The sequence below is a fragment of the Pelodiscus sinensis genome, chromosome 5, assembly GCF_052426305.1.
Source record: "Pelodiscus sinensis isolate ZL-2025 chromosome 5, ASM5242630v1, whole genome shotgun sequence".
Lineage (NCBI taxonomy): Eukaryota > Metazoa > Chordata > Testudines > Trionychidae > Pelodiscus > Pelodiscus sinensis.
In genome coordinates, this window is record NC_143056.1 from 119348102 (window position 1) to 119368148 (window position 20047).

General features: G+C 40.6%; 1 protein-coding gene across 1 annotated transcript in view; it reads right to left on the reverse strand.

Annotated features, from left to right (window-relative positions):
* Window positions 1-9581: 9581 nt before the first annotated feature.
* The window catches only part of LOC102456400 (mucin-2), a 72998-nt gene continuing 62532 nt past the window's right edge, over window positions 9582-20047 (reverse strand). The window contains exons 39-49 of the mRNA XM_089778834.1: window positions 19331-19400; window positions 18451-18551; window positions 18282-18313; window positions 17275-17455; window positions 16961-17065; window positions 16123-16163; window positions 14799-14897; window positions 14043-14171; window positions 12793-12832; window positions 11319-11448; window positions 9582-9976 (exon numbers count right to left, since the gene is read on the reverse strand). Coding sequence (XP_089634960.1) covers window positions 9709-9976; window positions 11319-11448; window positions 12793-12832; window positions 14043-14171; window positions 14799-14897; window positions 16123-16163; window positions 16961-17065; window positions 17275-17455; window positions 18282-18313; window positions 18451-18551; window positions 19331-19400 — 1196 coding nt within the window. The 3' untranslated portion in view covers window positions 9582-9708. The remainder of the gene's footprint in view (window positions 9977-11318; window positions 11449-12792; window positions 12833-14042; window positions 14172-14798; window positions 14898-16122; window positions 16164-16960; window positions 17066-17274; window positions 17456-18281; window positions 18314-18450; window positions 18552-19330; window positions 19401-20047) is intronic.

The window sequence follows — 20047 nt, forward strand, 5'->3', positions numbered from 1 at the left end:
TCCAGACATTGGGGTAATATTACAAACTTTATCAGCTGCAAGACATAGGCAATGTGGAAATGGATAGGGAAAAGGAGAGAAATGTGACACTTATTGACACCAGCTGAATATGGTCATAAAGATTTAGAAATAGCACTGTTAACATTAAATATCCAGGAACTGACTAAGTTAATTCATAACCTTTATTTTTAATGTACATTTTTCACAACCCAAAAATAAAACAAAATCAACACATTCTACTCTTCCCTATTTTATATTTTTTCCTATTTTGTATTAAATGTCAGGTTTTCAGATTAATTTATTTACCTTTTTAGAGGCCCAAAGTGATATCAATGCCAAGTTGCATTCAGCTCTGTACATTGTACATTGTTCAGGGGAAGAACTATCAACACTCACACTATGAAAGGGTCAGAAAACAGAATTACTATAAACTTGAGGGAGAGACAATAAGTGCCTATGTCAATTACTTATGTGACCTCATTATTGTCTGATCCAAGCGTCTCAAAACCTTTAATGTCTGTTTCTTTACAACATCTCTATAATGTAGGGAAGAATCATTAGCCCCATTTTCACATATGAGGAGTCCCAGAAGGCAAAGGCAAGCATTCACAAGAGAAGCAAAGGAGCCATCAAGAGACCAAGTAAGAGAAAGAGGTAGAGGAATTCACAGCCATCCTGAAACTGACTTTCACCATGAACATATTACTCCAGGTTTATACAGACAGCCTGCATTTTACTGGGCAGTGCTGCTCCAAATAACTGATGGAGAAGGTATGCTTTGAATAGGCATGCCTCAAAGCTCATTGAAGTCCATGGTAAGACTCAATGAGCTTTGAATAATCTTTTGAGCAGGTTACACTTGGTTACCTTTACCAAAGCTGCACATACACTATTATGCCTGCTGCTTTTGTTGCTAACTACTTCTCACTTTTCACTGCTATTATTAGCTTAGATTTGCCTATATTCTGTGTGGTTTGTATTTTCACCTTTTTTTTTCTTCCCCCTTTCTCTGCCAGCCATTCTGAAAGTATCTTCCAGGAACCATACATAAAACTCCACCTAGATAAACCTTTTGTCACTATTAAATTTATTTCAGGGTATTCTGGTTCATAGTTTCTTATAATTTACTTTGTGCTTCTCACATAAGTAAACAGAGTTGCACAAATTCATGCATTCAGTGCGTGTCAACTAAGTATACATTATTGCACAAATAGACTCTGGTCTTTTTAAAGGGAGGGTGCATACCATTGTTACATAAATTCTCTTCTCTTACCTCAGTAAATAGCCTCTTGTGAATCTAAACACAGTTTCTTTCTCTCTTGCTCTTGTTTACTATGTTCCACATAGCTGAGTGACTGTCATAGAAGAAAGCAAAGGGTCATCGTCAGCTTGGAAACGACCTTTGTCTGAAAAAAATTCTTCCTAAACTATTACAGTGAATGGGAATCTTCTAAACCAGCCATTCCAAAAATTTTTGGCTCAGAACCCCAAAGTGGGCCATGGTTCCATTTCAATGCTGGCACTGAAGGCTGAAGCCTGAGTCCTACCACATGGGGTTGAAGCAAGCCCGGGAGCTTATGTCTTGGGCCTCAGGCCTCAGGTTATATTCCCCCTGCTTGGGGCTGCAGTTCTTGGGCTTTGTTATCTCTGCACCTATCCGAAGCCATGGGATTTGGGATTTGGCATGCCCACCATGGCCAATAGGGCTCAGGCTTTGGTCCCTCCCTCCTGGGTTAGAGCAATCATTTTTGTTGTCAGAAGGAGGATGTGGCAATGAGATTTGAGACCTCCTGTTCTACATAGATTTCAAAATACTTTGCATAAGGTGGTCTGGAGAGTTTGTTCTTTGCTTGTAAAAATTGAAAACATAAAAAAAATCAGAATATATTCCAGAAAATATACTGCACAGGGCGTCCCCACTATACATCATCCCAGTATACATCAGTTCTGTGCTAACATCATTGTTGATCGTAGGAACTGTTGCATTATAAGTCTTCCCATTCCCGCTCTCACATCATGCAAAAAAAAAAAAAAAATCCCACACAATTAACGCAAAAGGAAGTTAGCTACAGGGAAAAAAAGTCCCTACTTTACACCATTTTGCTATGCATCCATGTTTTTCAGAATGTATCTTGGATGTATAGCTGGGATGCCCTGTATCAGTCTGGAATTCGTTGAACCTAGACAATTAAAAATCTATTCAATTTAGTATCCTTTTTACCCTGTGTGTTGAAGAGGAAGATTGGCTGAAAAGACACATACATCCCTTCATTCACAAATCAGAATTTCCACGAATATCCTGCATGGAAACGAAGTATATTTCTCCATATAGAACTATAAAATTAGTTGGCTCATGGAAAAATTTCAGATTACAAATACATTTGTAAAAGCATCTTCAAAAACTTATTGTTTTGCTCAGTTAATCTTTGCCTTTGCACAGTTTTTCCAGACTAATAGTTTATAGTTCATTTTTGTAATACTATATCAAAATCTGGCCATTTCACCTCGTTTTGTGTTGTCCACTCAATAATTTTTAATGGAGGAGAAGATGGATGCAATGAAGGAGAAGCTACTTCTGTTGCCATATAAAGTTATAATATTAAATAATATGCAGCATCAATATGTGGGATTAGAATGGCAAAGTGAGAATTGTGGCTTGTACAAAATTATGTAAAGCTCTGTTATTAGAAGAAACTTTCTCCAACTGTTTTGTATAAAATTATTTGCAAGCCAAGACCTTGATTTTGGAAGGGATTCCATGCAGAGGTACTCCCATGAAGCCACTGGGATCTGAGTAAGGTAAGAGTTTCCATGCATAAGGACCATATATTTTTGTCCTGAATAGGGATTCTTTCCTCAACTGAAGACTTGAGTGTAGGCGTAGAGCAAGAAAAAATCAATTTACTGGCAAAATAATCTAATCAGATTTCACCTGAGCTTTTATACAAGATATGCCCATGCTTAGTTATTCTAAGGCTATGTCTACACTAGGAGATTATTTTTAATTTACTAAATTCGACTTCTAAATTTGACTTCTGGACAAATTCCAAGTTCCGTGTTCTCACTGTGGGGAAGAGTTGAATGTAGTCCAAGGCACGCTCCATTAATTAATGTGGATGTGCTACCTCAGACTCAGAGCCCCACGATACACTCTGGAGCTGCGGGAGCCCAGTAAATTCAAATTTGCGGCACTGGAGCATCTACACTGTTATTTCAGATTTACAAGTTCAGAATGAGCGTTATTCCTCATGAGAAACAGGAGTACAGAGTTCAAATTCTGTAGCCCCTTTTTCTAGAATAACCGGCTTGGTAGTGTGGACACACCACTTACAAATTCAAACTTGGAGTGGGTTATTTCAGATTAAGATCCTATTGTAGACCAGTACTAAATGAATGAAGTCTTAGTTATACAAAAATTTCTTTACAGAGTTCAGGAAAAATACCGTCCCTAATCAATAGATACAAATCTGCTCAGGATAGTTAAGTACAAAGCAGATTGTGAGGAGCTTCAAAGGGATCTCACAAAACTTCACTACTGGGCAACTAAATGTCAGATCAATACACATTGGAAAACATAATCCCAACTATATGTATAAAATAATGGGGACTACTTTTTTTTATATTTTTAGCAGGTTTTATGTCCCTCTGGGATCCTGAATTTTAAATTTATATATATATATATATATATATATATATATATATATATATATATATATATATTTGCATTTCATTTAAAAAATGTTGTAAGCTGCCTCGAATAATTTAAATAGAGAGGTGGGATAAAAATATGTAAATAAATAACTAAATAAATAAATAGCTGTTACCACTCAAAAGTGAGATCTTGGAGTCTCTGTGGATAGTTCTACTCAACGTGCAGTGGCAGTCAAAAAATCAAAGAGAATGTTGGAAATCATTAAGAAAGGGATAGAGAATAAAACCTCTGTATTAATACGTGGATTTATATTAAGAGTCTCTGGTGGCTGGGAAACCCCTGTGGGTGGGGCAAAGAGTTGCTGCAGGCTGGGGGCAGGGAAACTCCTATGGCCATGAGTGCGGCGCCGCCACTGGCCAGGGGAAGGAACCCCACCAGCCAGAGCGGGGCAGCAGCCAAGAGTGGAGTCCCACCAGCTGCTGGGGCAGTGCACTGGTCGGGTTGGTGGCCAGGAAGGAAGCCCTGTGAGAGGTTGAGACCTGACCTCCTCTGGTCCAGCAAACTCCCTCCTTTGGTACCATTTATGTCCCAAGCATGCTGGTCCAGGGAGGTCCAACTTTTACCATTGTAGGTACCCTCAGTGCTTCAGCTGGACAGGTAGAGTTGCGTATGAATTACCCTACTGTCACTTATGCTTCTTGGGGAAAAAAATCTTTTCCAGCTCAAGCACTAATTACCCTTTTCTAACAATGTGCTGAAAATCAATTCAATAGAAAAATGGAACATAGGTCCAGCTAGCCCAGTATCCTGTCTGCCAACAGTGGCTAATACCAGGTGCCCCAGGAGGAATGAACAGAACAGGTAATCCTCACATGATCCATACGCTGGTTGCCTATTACAAGCTTCTGACAGAGGCTAGAGACACCATCTCTCCTATCCTGGTGAATAGCTATTGGAGGACCTGTCCACCATGAATTTGTCTATTTTTAACACTGTTAAAGTCTTGGCCTTCATGTTATTCTTTAGCAAAGAGTTCTGCATATTGACCATGCATTGTGTGAAGAAATACTTCCTTTTGTTTGTTTTATACCTGCTGCCTATTCCTTTGATTTGGTGACCCCTAGATCTTATGTAATGATTCACCCAGCTTTGCTAAGGAGTCTCATAGACTTAAAGGCCAGAAGGGCCCATAGTGATAATCTAGTCTGACCTCTTGCACACCTCAGGCCACAGACTCTCACCCACCCACTCCTGTAATAGACCCCAACCTCTGACTGAAATCCTCAAATCATGGTTTAAAGACTTCAAGTTACAGAGAATCCATCATTTATTCTAGTTTATCAACATAGATGATATCTATCAACATATGTTGTATTGAGGGACCTAGTAAACTCATGACCATGAAAAACATAATACAGGCCATGAAATCTGGTCTTCCCCCATGAAATCTGGAATTTTGTGTGCCCAGATTGTATGGGAGAAAGCAGTGTTTCTCAACTGAGGGTCCTGAACTGAAAGGTTATTGTGAACAGATTACAAAGTTATTTTGGGGGGTTACGGTATTGCCAACCTTACATCTGTTCTGCCTTCAGATCCGGGCAGCTACAGAGCAATGTCTATTAGCTGGGCACCTAGCTCTGATGGCAACACTCCGCGAGCAGCAGCCCAGAAGTACGAGTGGCAGTACCAAGCTATGTCATCCTTACTTTTGTGCTGCTGATAGCGGTAGCTGTTTTCAGACCTGGGATCCTGGCCAGCAACCGCCTCTTTCCAGCTGTCCAGTTCTGAAGGCAGCATCCCAGCTGCAGCAGCGCAGAAGTAAGGATAGCAGTACCACAGCTGCCCCTACAATAACCTTGCGACTCCTCCCTCCCCCAACTCCTTTTTGGGTCAGGATCTCTACTATTACAACATAGTGAAATTTCAGATATAAAATGCAGAAAACATGAAAATTTTTTTTTAAAAACCTATGACCGAGAAATTGACCAAAATGGACCATGAATTTGCTAGGACCCTAATTATGTATGTAACTTGGTGATTCATTTATGCTTTAACAATCTTTCCACTTTCTCCCTTTGCTGATTTTCCATAAAGAGATTGCAAGCTTCTTATCACACTTATTTGTTCTGCAAGGGTATTTCCTGTGAATAACACTTGGGCTTGGTTTCTTGATGGTAGGCTTGATATGGGGCTGCATGGTCTGGATTCCCTCTTTATCTCTATCTTCTCAGTTTTCTACCCCGTGCTCAAGTCCTCTCTGTCTATTTTTTGGGAGCACCATTTGCTGCCAGTGACTGACCATGATATGCCACTTCCACCTCCACTCCAGAGAGGTGCTCTGTCCCTCTCTCAACACTCACTAGAAGCAGCCACCCACTGGGCAGTGATCTCAGGAATGCTGACACGAGAGGGACATTTTCAACAGAAGTAAGGGATTGAAGATGCCTCCCGTAAGCCATCGCGTGCCAAAAAGGAGCCTGTGGCATTGGTGAACCCACAGCATTGAACCAATGCCACTGCAGGCTTCCAACATATAATTTTTGCTTCTGTGACAAGATTAGAAATTAATCACATTTCCCTTTATTTTGAGCTCCAGCCTAAGAGGAAACTCTTGCTTTCCACAGATGTGCTAGTAAAGGTACAGTTCACCTTGGCCTTTTGACAACATATTCCATGGAACATTTACCATTGAGGAGTAATTGTTTTTGGTTGATGCAGCTAAATATTAACTCCATTTTTATCTTCTACAGAGGAAACGCTTTTATGGACCATGTTCACCCTATCCTCCTGGAGATTCTTGGGCATAAAATAAAACTAGATTAAAGAAGGAGTAAATCACATCCCTTACCCTTTTCTAGATACTTTTGGATGACACACTAATGCTAGTTCTTATTTAATAACTGAGGGAATTAATACCAACCATCTCCAACTGCTCTGGACCCCAGTACTTAAGATCAGCACCTGCATTCATATCATTCAGTTGTGCTGAAGAGTAGTCGTGTATGTATTAAGTCAGTGCTGCAGCAAACAGAGATTGAATTAGTAAAGTATCTAGTAGCTTGTACTTGTGCCTTTAGGGAAATAGTTTGAATGCTGGTAGGATTCTTCCTGGATACCCTTCTGTTATCCCAGTTCATTTCAGACTGGAGAAAGTGTGGCTCATTTCATGTAACTATCACTATAAAACACTGGGCTTATTCAGTCCCTTATTGGATAGTGAAGTTTAGCTAATTTTTTGGTAGCCTTTAAAGTGCTACCAGAGTATTTGGGGTTTTTTAAGTTTATCCTGTACTGACTAACTCAGCTACCCCCTGAAGTTTTTTAACAGTGTAAGGTTAGCTAAAAGAGTGCCACATTTACTCGTGGTCTCACTCCTGGAAGTGAAAATCATGAACACAAATTTGGCCAAATGAAACTAATAATATTTTAGAGTGAGTGGTTGTTACGTTAATTTTTTATGGCTAGTCAAGTTCTAGCTTAGCAGTAGGCCACAAATACAAAATGTATAGAATTAATCCCTGGTATAATGCAGATGGATTCAGGCAATTTACACCAAAGATTAATTTGGCCCACTGGATTTCAGTCTCATCATAGTTACCAGACCACAATATAAAACCATCAGATATTTTGCTTAAAGGTGACAAGCAAAGGGTGTCGAGGGAAAGCAGACTTGCAACGTATTTGGGGTTTTTTGTGATATATGAAGGCAAAAGATTTCTTTTTTTTTTAGTTTAAAAAAAGGGTGGGCTTCTTGGGTTTTTTAGTTTAGCATATCAGAAATTTAAACATCTATCTATGCAGATTTTGCAATAGGGTTTACTGAATGAGCAATAAAGATTTGGAAAACTTTTTTAGCCTTTAAGTGCAGGGTTCCTGTCAATGGCATCAAGTCTTCACTTCTATAAGTCACACATTACTTTTTAACAATGTCTGCATATAGTAACAATTACATTGCTGGTTGGTGCTGGCATTTGCACAAAAACACTGGCAGATCTCAATAGGCTGCAACTGGAACTGTGTGAATAATGACAGTCCCTCAAAAAGTTTGGATGCTGGTAGGATTCTTCCTGGATACCCTTCTGTTATCCCAGTTCATTTCAGACTGGAGAAAGTGTGGCTCATTTCATGTAATTCTCACTATAAAACACTATTTTTTCCTTTCAGGTCTGACCGAAACCCTTGTTTCTGAATTTTACTGGAGTAAAAAAATAAAATCATTTGGGATCAAACAAAATCTTTTGTATGCCCCCCAAACAGAAACTTCATTTAGATTTTGAACGTTTGATATTTTTAATGAAGTTAAAGGACATTCTGAAATGAAAAATTGAACCATTGCGTCTCAAAAGTGTCAGAATGAAATGTGTTGACATTTTAGACATTTTTATGGTTTGTTTTATAAATCAAAATTAATATGAAGATGCAAAATGTTTTGGTTGACCCAAAACATCATTTCTGGCTGAAAGTCTCCTCAGCCAACAACTTCTTTCCAACTCTAGTTGTAGCAAATTCCTACATGAGAAGAATTCCTAGCACAGGAATCCATTCCATAAGGAGGCCAGTGCCTGTTGAGCTAAAAAGCTGTATTTAAACTGCCTTTACAAGAAAGACGGGGTATGCACAAGGGCTGAATTAAGAGATGAGCCCTTCAAAGCTGGGCTGGAGCTGAAATCAGATTGTTTTATTTTACAAAAATGTTTCTAGCCCACCTGGATGCAAAGAAGAAGCTTAGTCGTGTGACCTGTCTGCAACTGACAGCTGAGTTAGCATACAGCCTGAAACAACAGCTCCATCAAGAGTGACTTAATCATCTTGACTGAAACCTGCTGCCATATCTGGTAAACCACGCAAAGTCCTGATTCTTAAAGGAGCATGGTCTGACTATGGTGCCCGTGCCAGGTGCAAGACTGCCAGCACCCAGCCGGCAGTCCCTGCACCTGGCACGGCACAAGCCAGCCACCCGCTGCAACCCAGCCCTCCGCCTCATCCTGGGACCAGGCTGGCGGTTCCCAGGAGCCTGCCCGGGGCTGCAAGAGTTAGGTGTCCGCCTGTCTAGTGCGGAGATTGTGCACCTCATTGAGGTTTATGGGAAAGCCTCCAACATCCACGGCCTTCGCACTAGGAACAGGAAAGCGGCTGTCTAGGGCAGTATAGCTGCCAGCCTGGCCACCCAGGACCAGGTTTGCATGAAAATAAAGGTGGTCCACTGAGACCCCCCGACCCTGAGCCCTGAGCTTAACATAAAAACATAAGAACGGCCATACTCAGACCAAAGGTCCATCTAGCCCATAGCCTGTCTGCCAACAGCGGCCCACACCAGGTACCCTGGAAGGGATGGACCAAAGACAATGACCAAGCCATTTGTCTCATGCCAACTAATTCGAACTAGTTTTTAAATCTAGATGCGCTAATTCGAATGAGCTTAGTTCGAATTAACTAAGTTAGTTCAAATTAGTGCTGTAGTGTAGCCATACCCTCAATGAAGATATCTGCAGCTCCGTTTTTTGGATGCAGATGTGGATACAGATACAAATGTTGTGTCTCTGCAGGGCTCTACCCAAATCTTTCTAGTAAATTAAACCTGATCTTTCCATTGTTTTGTTGCAGCAGATATAATGGTGGTACAGAAGAGTTACCCTTTGTAACCTTTTGGGACCCAGAATCTAGACTTCTATAGATTTGAGCATTTAGAGAGCCAAAAATAGGTATCCAGTTGACTTAGAAAAGCTGGCACTTTACTGCTTAGGCTCGAGAGCAATCTTCCTTCCCTTTCAAGGGCTGAAGGCTCAAGTGTGCAGATGAATAAAGACAAGGAGTTTTCACTTTTGAAATATGACTTTAATCATTGAAAGCAAAAGAAACTAATTAAAGACCAAACAAAAGAGACTTGGTATAATAGTTTCTCTTTTGTACACAAATAAATAGAGTTCAGTTAAAAATAATCAGAGAATATGAGGCAAAGGAGGAAATGGGAAATGGCAAAACATTGAATTAAGATGAGATTGGTACATAAAGCCTCCTTGTCTTTTTTTTTCTGTGTCTCGTTACTTTTCTGCCCTTCACTGCATTATTCTCTGAATGGCCCGCTTGACTCGTTCGATGGCACCCTGTTCTACATTTTCCTTTGAGTGTTCGCTGCTTTTGGCCTCTTCTGAGGACCCTGGTACGGTGCACTCAGTGTCGAAACATTTACAGTCGTTCACATGTAGATATTTGTATGTTTTAGTTTCCCCATTGGGGCATGTCAGTAGAACTTGCTTCTTGACGGTCTCTGTCTCCCTGCAGCAGGAACATTTGTGCTCCATGGAACTGGCCTCAGCTGAGTATCTGTTTGAGAGCATGGGAAAAAACACCATCACAATATGCTATAAAATAAATGAATGGAGATGCCTACCTCCTTGAACCAGAAGGGACCTTGAAAGGTCATTGAGTCCAGTCCCCTGCCTTCACAGGAGGACTAAGCACCATCCGTGACAGATTTTTGTCCTTGATACTTCCTCAAGGATAGAGCTCACATCCCTGGGTTTAGCAGGCCAATGCTCAAACCACTGAGCTATCCCTCCCACCCTTTACTTATGGGGTAAGTAGAGGTGGAAAGAAAGTGAAATGAGGCACGATGCTATTTGAGGGGATAAGCTGCTGTAAGAAACTGGAAATAATAGGTTTAAAAGGCTTCTCCAGTGGTATGAATTAGAGGAGCAGCTCCCTTAGCTGAGCTGGCAGTATGCTAGGTACCAGGTTCAAGTATAATGTAGCCTGCTGTTTTTAAAAAACAAGTCATCAAGGTCTGGAATTTGAAAGGGGCCTAAGTGAATTAGACACCCTATTCCCATTGGAAGTCACTGGGAGCTGAGTGCCCAATTTCCTTAGGTGCTTTGGAAATCTCTGCCCCAAACCATGTACTCTGGTTGCTTGCCATTCACAGAAAATAAGATGGGAACACTGATTGGGGCCCGCTTTTCATCACAGGAACCTGTTTGGGGCCAGTCGTACTGCAGCAATTCAAATAAATAATCCCCATAAGGAATGGGCTTTCCTCCAGGTAATTGTTTTCAGTGGTAGACTGCAAAAGATCATTTCAGTGGGAAATTAGGGTTATACTCTTAACCGCTGGTTTCTTCAAAGTTCTCTCATTTCAGAGCAATACTAACTTCATTATCTCCACAATTATGAAAAGCCCTTTAGCACACATTTTTTCACTTCTTTACCACACAAGTGTCTCCCTCTTATAAAAGAGTCTCTCGTTTTTCCCTCCAGTCCTTTATACATTCATCTTTGGAAAGTAGCATCTCTGCTCATGACGTTCCGATGTGGCTATTGTTGACGTATTCCCTACATCAGGAATTGACTCTATGCTGCTCTAACGCAAATGGCAAGTGATCCGGCTCTCACAGTGTAGGCAAGAAGGAATCTACACAGCTCTTTGGAAGCAAAATGCAGAGTCACTTGTCCCTTTTCTATGGACTTCATTACGAACGTGAATCAGCCCTTTGGCCAGTATCCCCAAATCAGTATCCCCAAACCAGTCAGTGCTTGTGAGACTTGGAGTTGACCAGTTCTAGCTCTTCAGCTACTGACTCTTCAGCCTGGCTATGTATTGCCCCTTTCATGGAAGCAGTCTATATGTCAATTAAATTCAGTATCTCCTTGACTGATTCACTTTACTTACATTGAGAGAGTTCCGCATGATCCTTCACAGTGAGTCAGAACGACCTTGTTCACAGAGCGGCAGCCATTGTGGTTGATATATTCCAGGTTTTTGGTGACAGAACATGGCAATGGAGTGTCCTGGGGTATGCCTATGAGGAAAAAAAGAGATAATGCCCTTCAGTCAGATGGCTGCAAAATCATCATGTTGCTTCATCACAGGATGTGAATCATAGAACCATAGAGCTGGAAGAGACCTCAGAAGGTCATCAAGTCCAGCCCCCTGCTCTAGGCAGGATCAATTCCAACTAAATCAACCCAGCCAGGGCTTTGTCAAGTCGAGACTTAACACCTCTAGGGATGGAGACTCCACTATTTCCCCAGATAACCCATTCCAGTGCTTCACTACCCTGCTAGTGAAATAGTTTTTCCTAATATCCAACTTGGACCTCTCCCACCACAACTTGAGACCATTACTCCTTGTTCTGCCATCTGTCACTAAAATACTGAAATAACTGCAGTTCAAACAGTAAAGTTGTCAGAAAGGTCAAGCATTTTAACGCTTGCCTTTCAATGTTAGTCTGGAGAACAAACCATCTCCTGAACATGTCTCTTATTGGAGCCGCTGAATGATAGAGGAAATGAAACAAATGAGGAAGAAAGAAAATGGCTCATTTATCTTGTATTACTCAGGTGTAGAGAAAATCAAATTGTGTGAGAGTGTTTGGGGGCCCATGCAGGGAAAAGCAAAGGCTTATTAAATCAAAACTATTAGGTGCTATCAATGTTACTAGTGCCAAATCAGGACTAAAGGGTTTTGCCAAGCCACACATAGTAGCCAGTTAGAGATGTTTTAGATAAGCTGCTGAAAGGACTTTTAATATAGCAGCTTGTAAGGCAAAGTTTCAAACTCTGCGCCAAAAATAAAACTGATATTTTTATCTATATACTTCACTGCTTTAGGCACTGAACTCAACAAATCAGAAGGAAAACTGAAAAGAAAAACCCAGACATAAAAATACAGTAGGTGAGCTACATTATCTCCATGTCTTCCAAACTCCAGTGAGTTAGGTCCTTTCATCCACCTGCCTTTCCTTTCCCAAAAGGCACTTCTGCTGCAAAGCCCCCTCTGCAGCTATGTTGATTGATTAATAACACCAAACTGTGCTGTGTGGCCACATACTCAGTCAAGTCATGTCTACACTTGATCTGCCAGGAACCACTCTTGGTGTTCGATTTAGCGGGTCTTACCTAGACCCTCTTAATCAAATGCCAGATGATCGATCACCAGCACGGTAAGTATAACATGGCCCCAGTGTCTAACTTTCTTCTGGGCATGCTTTATGTGCTCCACAAAACAACTAGTAGGAGTGTACTTCCATCTGATTAAATTAATATAGTTTAGCAATAACTTTTAGAGAGGAAAAAATCAGTTCCGTTTTAAAAAATGCATTTTATTTTTAGTTAATATATGAACACTGGGTAACGGTACTCACATGTTTTACAGCAACCATTCGGCAACAGTGTAATAGTGCCCTGAAAACAAATCAGAAAAATATATTTTCTATATTTTGAAATTTTATTATTTACATGCACAATCGAGGAAAATAATTTGTTCTATAGCATGAATTACTGGTTGTAATTGTGTGGCCTGTATTTATCTAGTGGTGACAATAGATGACCATGATAATTCTTTTTTGACCTTAAGATCTGTACATTCACAGTGGATTTTCTTGCACTATGTAATTCTTTTAAGGAAAGGCTTGTGGCATACAAAGGTTGTCACTTCCAAATTACTGTTTGCCATGGAATTCCATGCTTTTTTATCTGACAGAACCACAGTATTTTCTCATTCTTTCAGTAGAAAATAAGTATGTGGTATATCAATTATTTATTGAAACTATTGTGTCCACAGGACACTCATGAAAATATGCTGCCTCATACAAAGATGATCCTGCAGATTACGGTGTGTTAGAACATCATAGTTCACTACTGGTCAGTTTTTAAGCTATGGGACACTAATTGCTTACTATAATACTCAGGACCCATCAATAAATAGGTAGTATATGCACCATACATTCCTTTTGTTTGATGGAAGAATGTTTCAAGAAATTAGTGCAAACAAAAAAAATAGAATAACCAGGTCTTAAATTCCTATATACTATTTCCTACTATTTCCCAGAACCCTTCCATGTCCTCCCCAGTTGGAGCTCTGAAGATCCCCATGAGGCACATCAGAGCACACATCACAGTTATAAGATATGTGCTAGCGCTCCACACAGGTTGGACTTCCCTGGTCCGGAACCCTCAGCACCTGACCGGTCCCAGATGAAGGATATTGCTGGACCAGAGGAGGTCATCTCTGGCCCCTTTGCCACTGGGCCCTTCAGCTCTGACCCAGCCCGCTGGCCTTCCAGCTGGCTCTCCACTGGTACTGGCCCCACTGCCCTGCCAGCTGCACAGGGCAGCTGTCGCTGCCGTGGCTCTGTGCACTCCATTGCAATGTGCTGGCAGCCCCATTGGCAGCTCACTGTGGGCTGCCAGCCTCACTGGGCTCCCTACTACTCACCTTCCATTGGGACTCTTTGGTCCTGCAACATCCATTCCTTACTTCAGATTTGCCAGACCAGAGAGTCCCAGTTTAGAAAGTTTCAATCAAAGTAGAGTCTTTTGTTTATAAGAGGGCTGGATCAAACTAAAATGCATTGTCAAACAGGAAGAGGGTGAATGTCCCAAATGTACTTACAGGTTTACAGTTCTCCTCACTGAACGCTGGGCAGGTAATCTCTGAGGTGGAGGAGATGAACTGACCTTTGATCAGCACACAGCTATACACGGTGCAGTTTTTCTTTGGATCAGTTTGCATTTGCCCAGGCTGTATACAAAAAGGAAATGTCGCATACGCAGAAACATTTAGAATGGTTTCAGACAGAAATCTTCCTATCTTCTTTATAGACACTCCTCATTTCTCAGCATGAATATACTAGACAAATATCTGTCTTGGCTAGTGACTATATTATGGGGCTCCATGGGTGAAGGGGATCTTTGGAATTTCCATTGGGAAAGAAAAATTCCTGTGTGAAAACAATAGATCCCAAGTCAAGGAAAAATAACAGGGTGAGATTCTGATTTGGGATACTAAATAAGAAGAGCCCTTTACTCAAAACGAGCAACACAGTCAAATCATGTTCAAGCTCTTCTGTCACCTTTCTACTTCTTGGTCAGAAAACTGCAAGAAAGACTCTTCTCATAGTTGTCAGATACCAGAAAAAACCTTGTGAGAAAAATCTGATCTCATAAGCTCTCCAACCCCATCTTTCAGAACCCAGATCAGAGAAATTCACATAACTTTCTTTTAAATGAGTAACTGGACTTGCCAATGCACATTCGAACGTAAGCTCTGATTCTTTCCTGCCCTCCACCACTAACTTCCATGTCTTTTCTCCCACACAATAGGAATGCTACAAGGTTGGTAGACTCCTAAGAACTGCAGCATACTTACACTTAAGACGAGGGAAATGCCGTCACTCTTTTTGACAATACATTTGGTCTGCACACATTTTGGACAACATTCTCCGCTCATATCTTTAAGTTCATATCCCTAGGAATAAAAACAAAGCACTAGGTCAAAAGTGTCCTTGAGAAACACATGCAAATGTAATAATGTGAGGACCAGAATAAGGCTGTCTGTAAAAACCCAGCTAAATTGAAGCACTGTTTTTAATGATTTCAAGGTTTTAATGGTTTTAAGGATAATCTAAATCTGTTGCTTTTTGTAATATATGGAGATCATCAGGTGAAGAGAAAAGGGATAATGAAAGCAGACAATAAATGGAGGCAACAAAGGCTTCACCATGCTCAGACGTTACTTTATCTACAAAGTATTTTTTTACATCATTAGTTAATCATCACACCGTAACTATGATGCTCATAAGCATTATTATCACCATCCTGAAAATGAAGAAAATGGATTGCCCAAGAAGATTCAGCATCAGAGTTGGAATTAGAACCTAGGATCTCCTGCCTTCCTCTCCTTTGCTTCGAATACCCCTCTCTCACTCTCAGCTACTTTGCAAGGAAATGGGACGAAGAGATTTTCATGACTTACTTGTGGGCATCTTGTATCGCAAGGAATGTGATGACATGTGACGATATTCTGACCAGTACTGTTCACATTCTCAGTGCAAAAGCAAGTCTCGCACTTATCACCAAGGACTGGGGAACCAGGCTGGATTTAAAAAAAAAAAAAGTTCTGGTATTAGCAGGGCATGATGTGCCTGGAGACATATTTCTAATATCCAATACTTCCTCCCTCTCCATAAACAAACAACTTCTAAGGAAACACAACACGGATTCTTAGAGGACAAGAGTTCATCTTATGCATATGAACAGAATAACTTAGTACTTGCATGTATTAATAAATAAAACAGAGACAGCAGAATTATAGGGGGTTGAAATGTGGCCCTTGCTCATTTCTTTCCATTTGTGACAGCAAGGCCTTAACATAGAGAAGCAAAGTGCTAGTGTGAAAGGCACACTGACTTTCTAGGGGTATGCACATTGAATAGTAAAATCAAATCTTTACATCCACAGTCTGGCTGATTAGAACTAGTGCTTCAAATACTCATGAGAGACTTTCTCTGAAAAGTGTTTAGCTCAGTGTAACACATTCATCCCTGATGGCAATTTGTGTGTGTGTGTGGTGGGGGGTGCTTTAAAGGTGTATTGTAGCAAATGCAAACTTCCTCAAAATACATCAGTAAAAGGGTGCTCTTGACACAAATGTTTCATCTAAAAGTCCTTTGAATGAAGAAATGGAAACTTACCAAGTACTCCGCATTGTCATGCACACAAACCTTCTTGGGGGCTGTGAAATGAAGTAGAGGCAGTGTGGTTATACATGCAAGGAACTTGCCAGATTTTATAATCCCAATCGTGCAACTTTCTTCTAATCACAACACCAATGTTCAAAAGGGTAACCCAGATTCAATTTTTGCAATGTCAATTGTGCCATACACGGACACAAACGTTGCAATGTACAATTTGCACTTATAAAAAAGGAAGGCTATCTGGTTTGAATATCAATAGTCCAGATTTTACATCTCAGGTTCCTCACTGGGCAATTACAAACTGGTTCCTGCTATGTTTACTGGAAATGGTTGATTCGTCTGCCTCTCTGGTTTGTCGGCTGCTCCGGTTTCACAAGGCATACCGGAGCAGTCGACAAAGGCTTCCCTTGTCGACCACGGTGCATCTAGACTGCCCCGCTGTGCCCATCAGCTGATCGTCATTTCGATGTAAATGAAGCGGTGATTATTTAAATCGTCTCTTCATTTTGCTATGTCTAGTAAACTCATCTACATGGTTCCGTCAATGGAGCCATGTAGTCTAGACATACCCTAAAGTTTGTAAGAGGACTGAAGTTCTGGTCAAAAATCCCATTATTTCTCGCATAGGCGTATAACCAGAAATATTTAACGTGACAAGGATGAGTGATACCTCATCCACCTTACACAATTTTCTCAACTACTTCCAGGGACGAAGCATGGTTGCAACCTAGAATCTAAGCTTGATTTTGTTTCCTCCTCCTAAAGAGAAACATATACTACCAGCCTTCACGCTCACGGGAAATGCAATACTGTTATGTGTTTAAAAACGACTTACCGCATTTATACACAGGACAGCACATGCCATGGGGAATGCTCGATTCAAGTTGATAACCCAGTTCACATTTAGGAGGAATGGTTGTGCAAAGGGCCACATCGCATCCTGCAAAGTGAAAAAGCCAAGAGAAATATAAAATAACTGCTACGGAGAACAATATGCCACTTAGCAGGGCTCAGTCTAGGCATTTAGCAGTCCTGGGGCTCACCAAATATTCTCAATTAATTTAGCACAAATGAATAATGCAACTGTTATTGCAAAAGAATGTTGGTGGGGCATTGGTGTGCTGTAAATGAAGCAAAAGGGGAACTTACTGCAGAAAGTTCTGTTGCAGCAGATATTGTCAGGATTGACTTCAGTCACCTCGTAAAAGCCTTCATTCTTGCAGCTTGTTTTATCCTCTTTCTCTTCACATATGAGGGGCTCACATTTAATGCCACTTCCACCCTCCAGGCAAATGCAGTTCTTACAATCAAACTCAAAACGTTCCCCAAACTGTCATTAATAAAAGAGAAGAAAGTGACTGACTGAATAGTTTGTAAATAAAAACAACATAAATCTGTTAAGTGTAAGCATGGAAACGAGTGTATGTGTTAGGAGGGAACAGAGTGGAATTATAAATTAACTATTTTGTAGTCTAGAGACTGATTATCAAGAACTATCTAACGGCAAGTTTTGCCACTAATGTGCAAGTCAAACCACAATAAATATAAAATCAAGGGTTTTCAAAATTCCACTCATCTACTAAATATGTGTATGGATGAAAACCTGGGGCTACGTCTACACTGGCCCCTTTTCCAGAAGGGGCATGTAAATTTCAGCAGTCGTCGTAGGGAAATCCGCGGGGGATTTAAATATCCCCCGCGGCATTTAAATAAAAATGTCCGCCGCTTTTTTCCGGCTTTTAAAAAAGCCGGAAAAGAGCGTCTAGACTGGCCCCGATCCTCCGGAAAAAGTGCCCTTTTCCGGAGGCTCTTATTCCTACTTCAAATAAACTTGCCGTTAGATAGTTCTTCAAAGTAGGAATAAGAGCCTCCGGAAAAGGGCACTTTTTCCGGAGGATCGGGGCCAGTCTAGACGCTCTTTTCCGGCTTTTTTAAAAGCCGGAAAAAAGCGGCGGACATTTTTATTTAAATGCCGCGGGGGATATTTAAATCCCCCGCGGATTTCCCTACGACGACTGCTGAAATTTACATGCCCCTTCCGGAAAAGGAGCCAGTGTAGACGTAGCCCCAGAGTCTATACAAAACAGGACTAGTTGGGAGGAGACACAAAATATACAACTCCCTTTCCCCCCAAAAAAGGGAAATGTGTAACATACCTCTCTAGGTTCATTATCTGGTCCAACACACCCTGTAAATAGAGAAAAAATAAATCTCCTTATAATTGATATCATGGCAGATAACCAGCTTCAGAATTATATTGTATTCATGACCTGGTCACAACAAAAAGGAAATACACCTGCATTTAAACATGGTAACACAACCTACCGCAGGTTTTTACACAGACATCCACACCTCCACCATAAGGCATTGTTCCATCAGGACAGAAGCAACCTTCCATGTGATTGGTGTGGTTAACTGCAACTTGGCTATAGAAAACAAACAAACAAACAATCAGCATTTATAATTAATTACAGACATACAGTGGAAGGTGGACCAAATATATTGAACCCAAAAAAGATCAGGGAAAATTTGCATATGTAAAGTTTACAGATTGTAAATTATTTTGATTCTAATCTTAGTTTATTTCGCTATACAGTATTTGATTCAGCTGTATGGGATGTGCAGTAACAAGAACCCAGATCAGATACAATAATAACCAGGTTAGAGGCTGTTTTGCAGATTTTTCAGATTTCTATTTTACATCAAGGCTGCGTCTAGATTGGCAAGAATTTGCGCAAATACTTTTAACAGAAAAGTTTTTCCATTAAAAGTATTTGCGCAAGAGAGCATCTACACTGGCATGTGCCTTTGTGCAAAAGATTTGCTTTTGTGCAAAAGCATCCGTGACCAGTGTAGATGCTCTCTTGAGCATGAAAGCCCCAATGGCCATTTTAGCCATCGGGCTTTCTTGTGCAAGAAATAAACCTGGCTGTCTACATTGGCCCTCTTCATCAAGAATACTTGCACAAGAGGGCTTATCCCTGAGTGGGAGCGTCGGAGTATTTGCACAAGAACCACTGATTTTGTACATTACAAAGTCAGTGTTCTTGTGCAAATACAAGTGGCCAGTTAAGACAGGCAGCAAAATCATGCCAGTCTAGACGCAGACCAAGATTATTAAATGTAGAAGTTCCTCTTTTCTCTGTGGACTATCTATCCATGGCTAGATGCATTGGACATGACTGGCAGGAAAGTAGCTATTTACCTTGACTTGCAGGTCACCTCTTCAATAGGACCACAGGCTTTGTATACTCTATGTGATGGGCAGTTAAGAGCTTGAATGGAAGAGATACAGAGAAAAATAGTTCAGCATGACCATCAGAAGCAACCCAAAATGTTTATACTTTTGCCAATCTTCAAAAACACATTGGAAACAAATAGATTTTAAAATGTCAGACTCATTCAGTAAGAATGAAGATCTGACTGAGAACCTTAAATTCTAAGAAACTCAGACTTAAGGGAAAAAGCCATTTATGAAAGGTATCGCAGGATCTGCAGGTCATCAGTGATTTTACATAAAGCAACATATACAAAGCAACATGCCATTTTTCTGTGCCAACTTAAGGGCAGGATTTGATTTTTGGATACAAATACTTTGGATGGCTAGGGTTTCTTAGGGCCAAATTTTCAAAATAAACCCAAAGCACCAGCAAAACCAAGTTTATTTCCCATTAAATATGTAGGCACCCCTGTTGTGTATGCTCAGGCATTTCCACAAATGGATTTAGAGCTTTTGGGGCACAAAAACATAATATACGTTTTTATAGGATCGTCTATTTTCTCCCCTTTGAAATCTAGGCAGCAAAATTATTTCAGCACAGCTTTTGAAGTTTATTACAGTCATTATGGACTTGGGGAAACCAAATAACACATTAACACAGGGGAATTGAAGCAGACAAATTATTTAAGTGAAATGACAGAA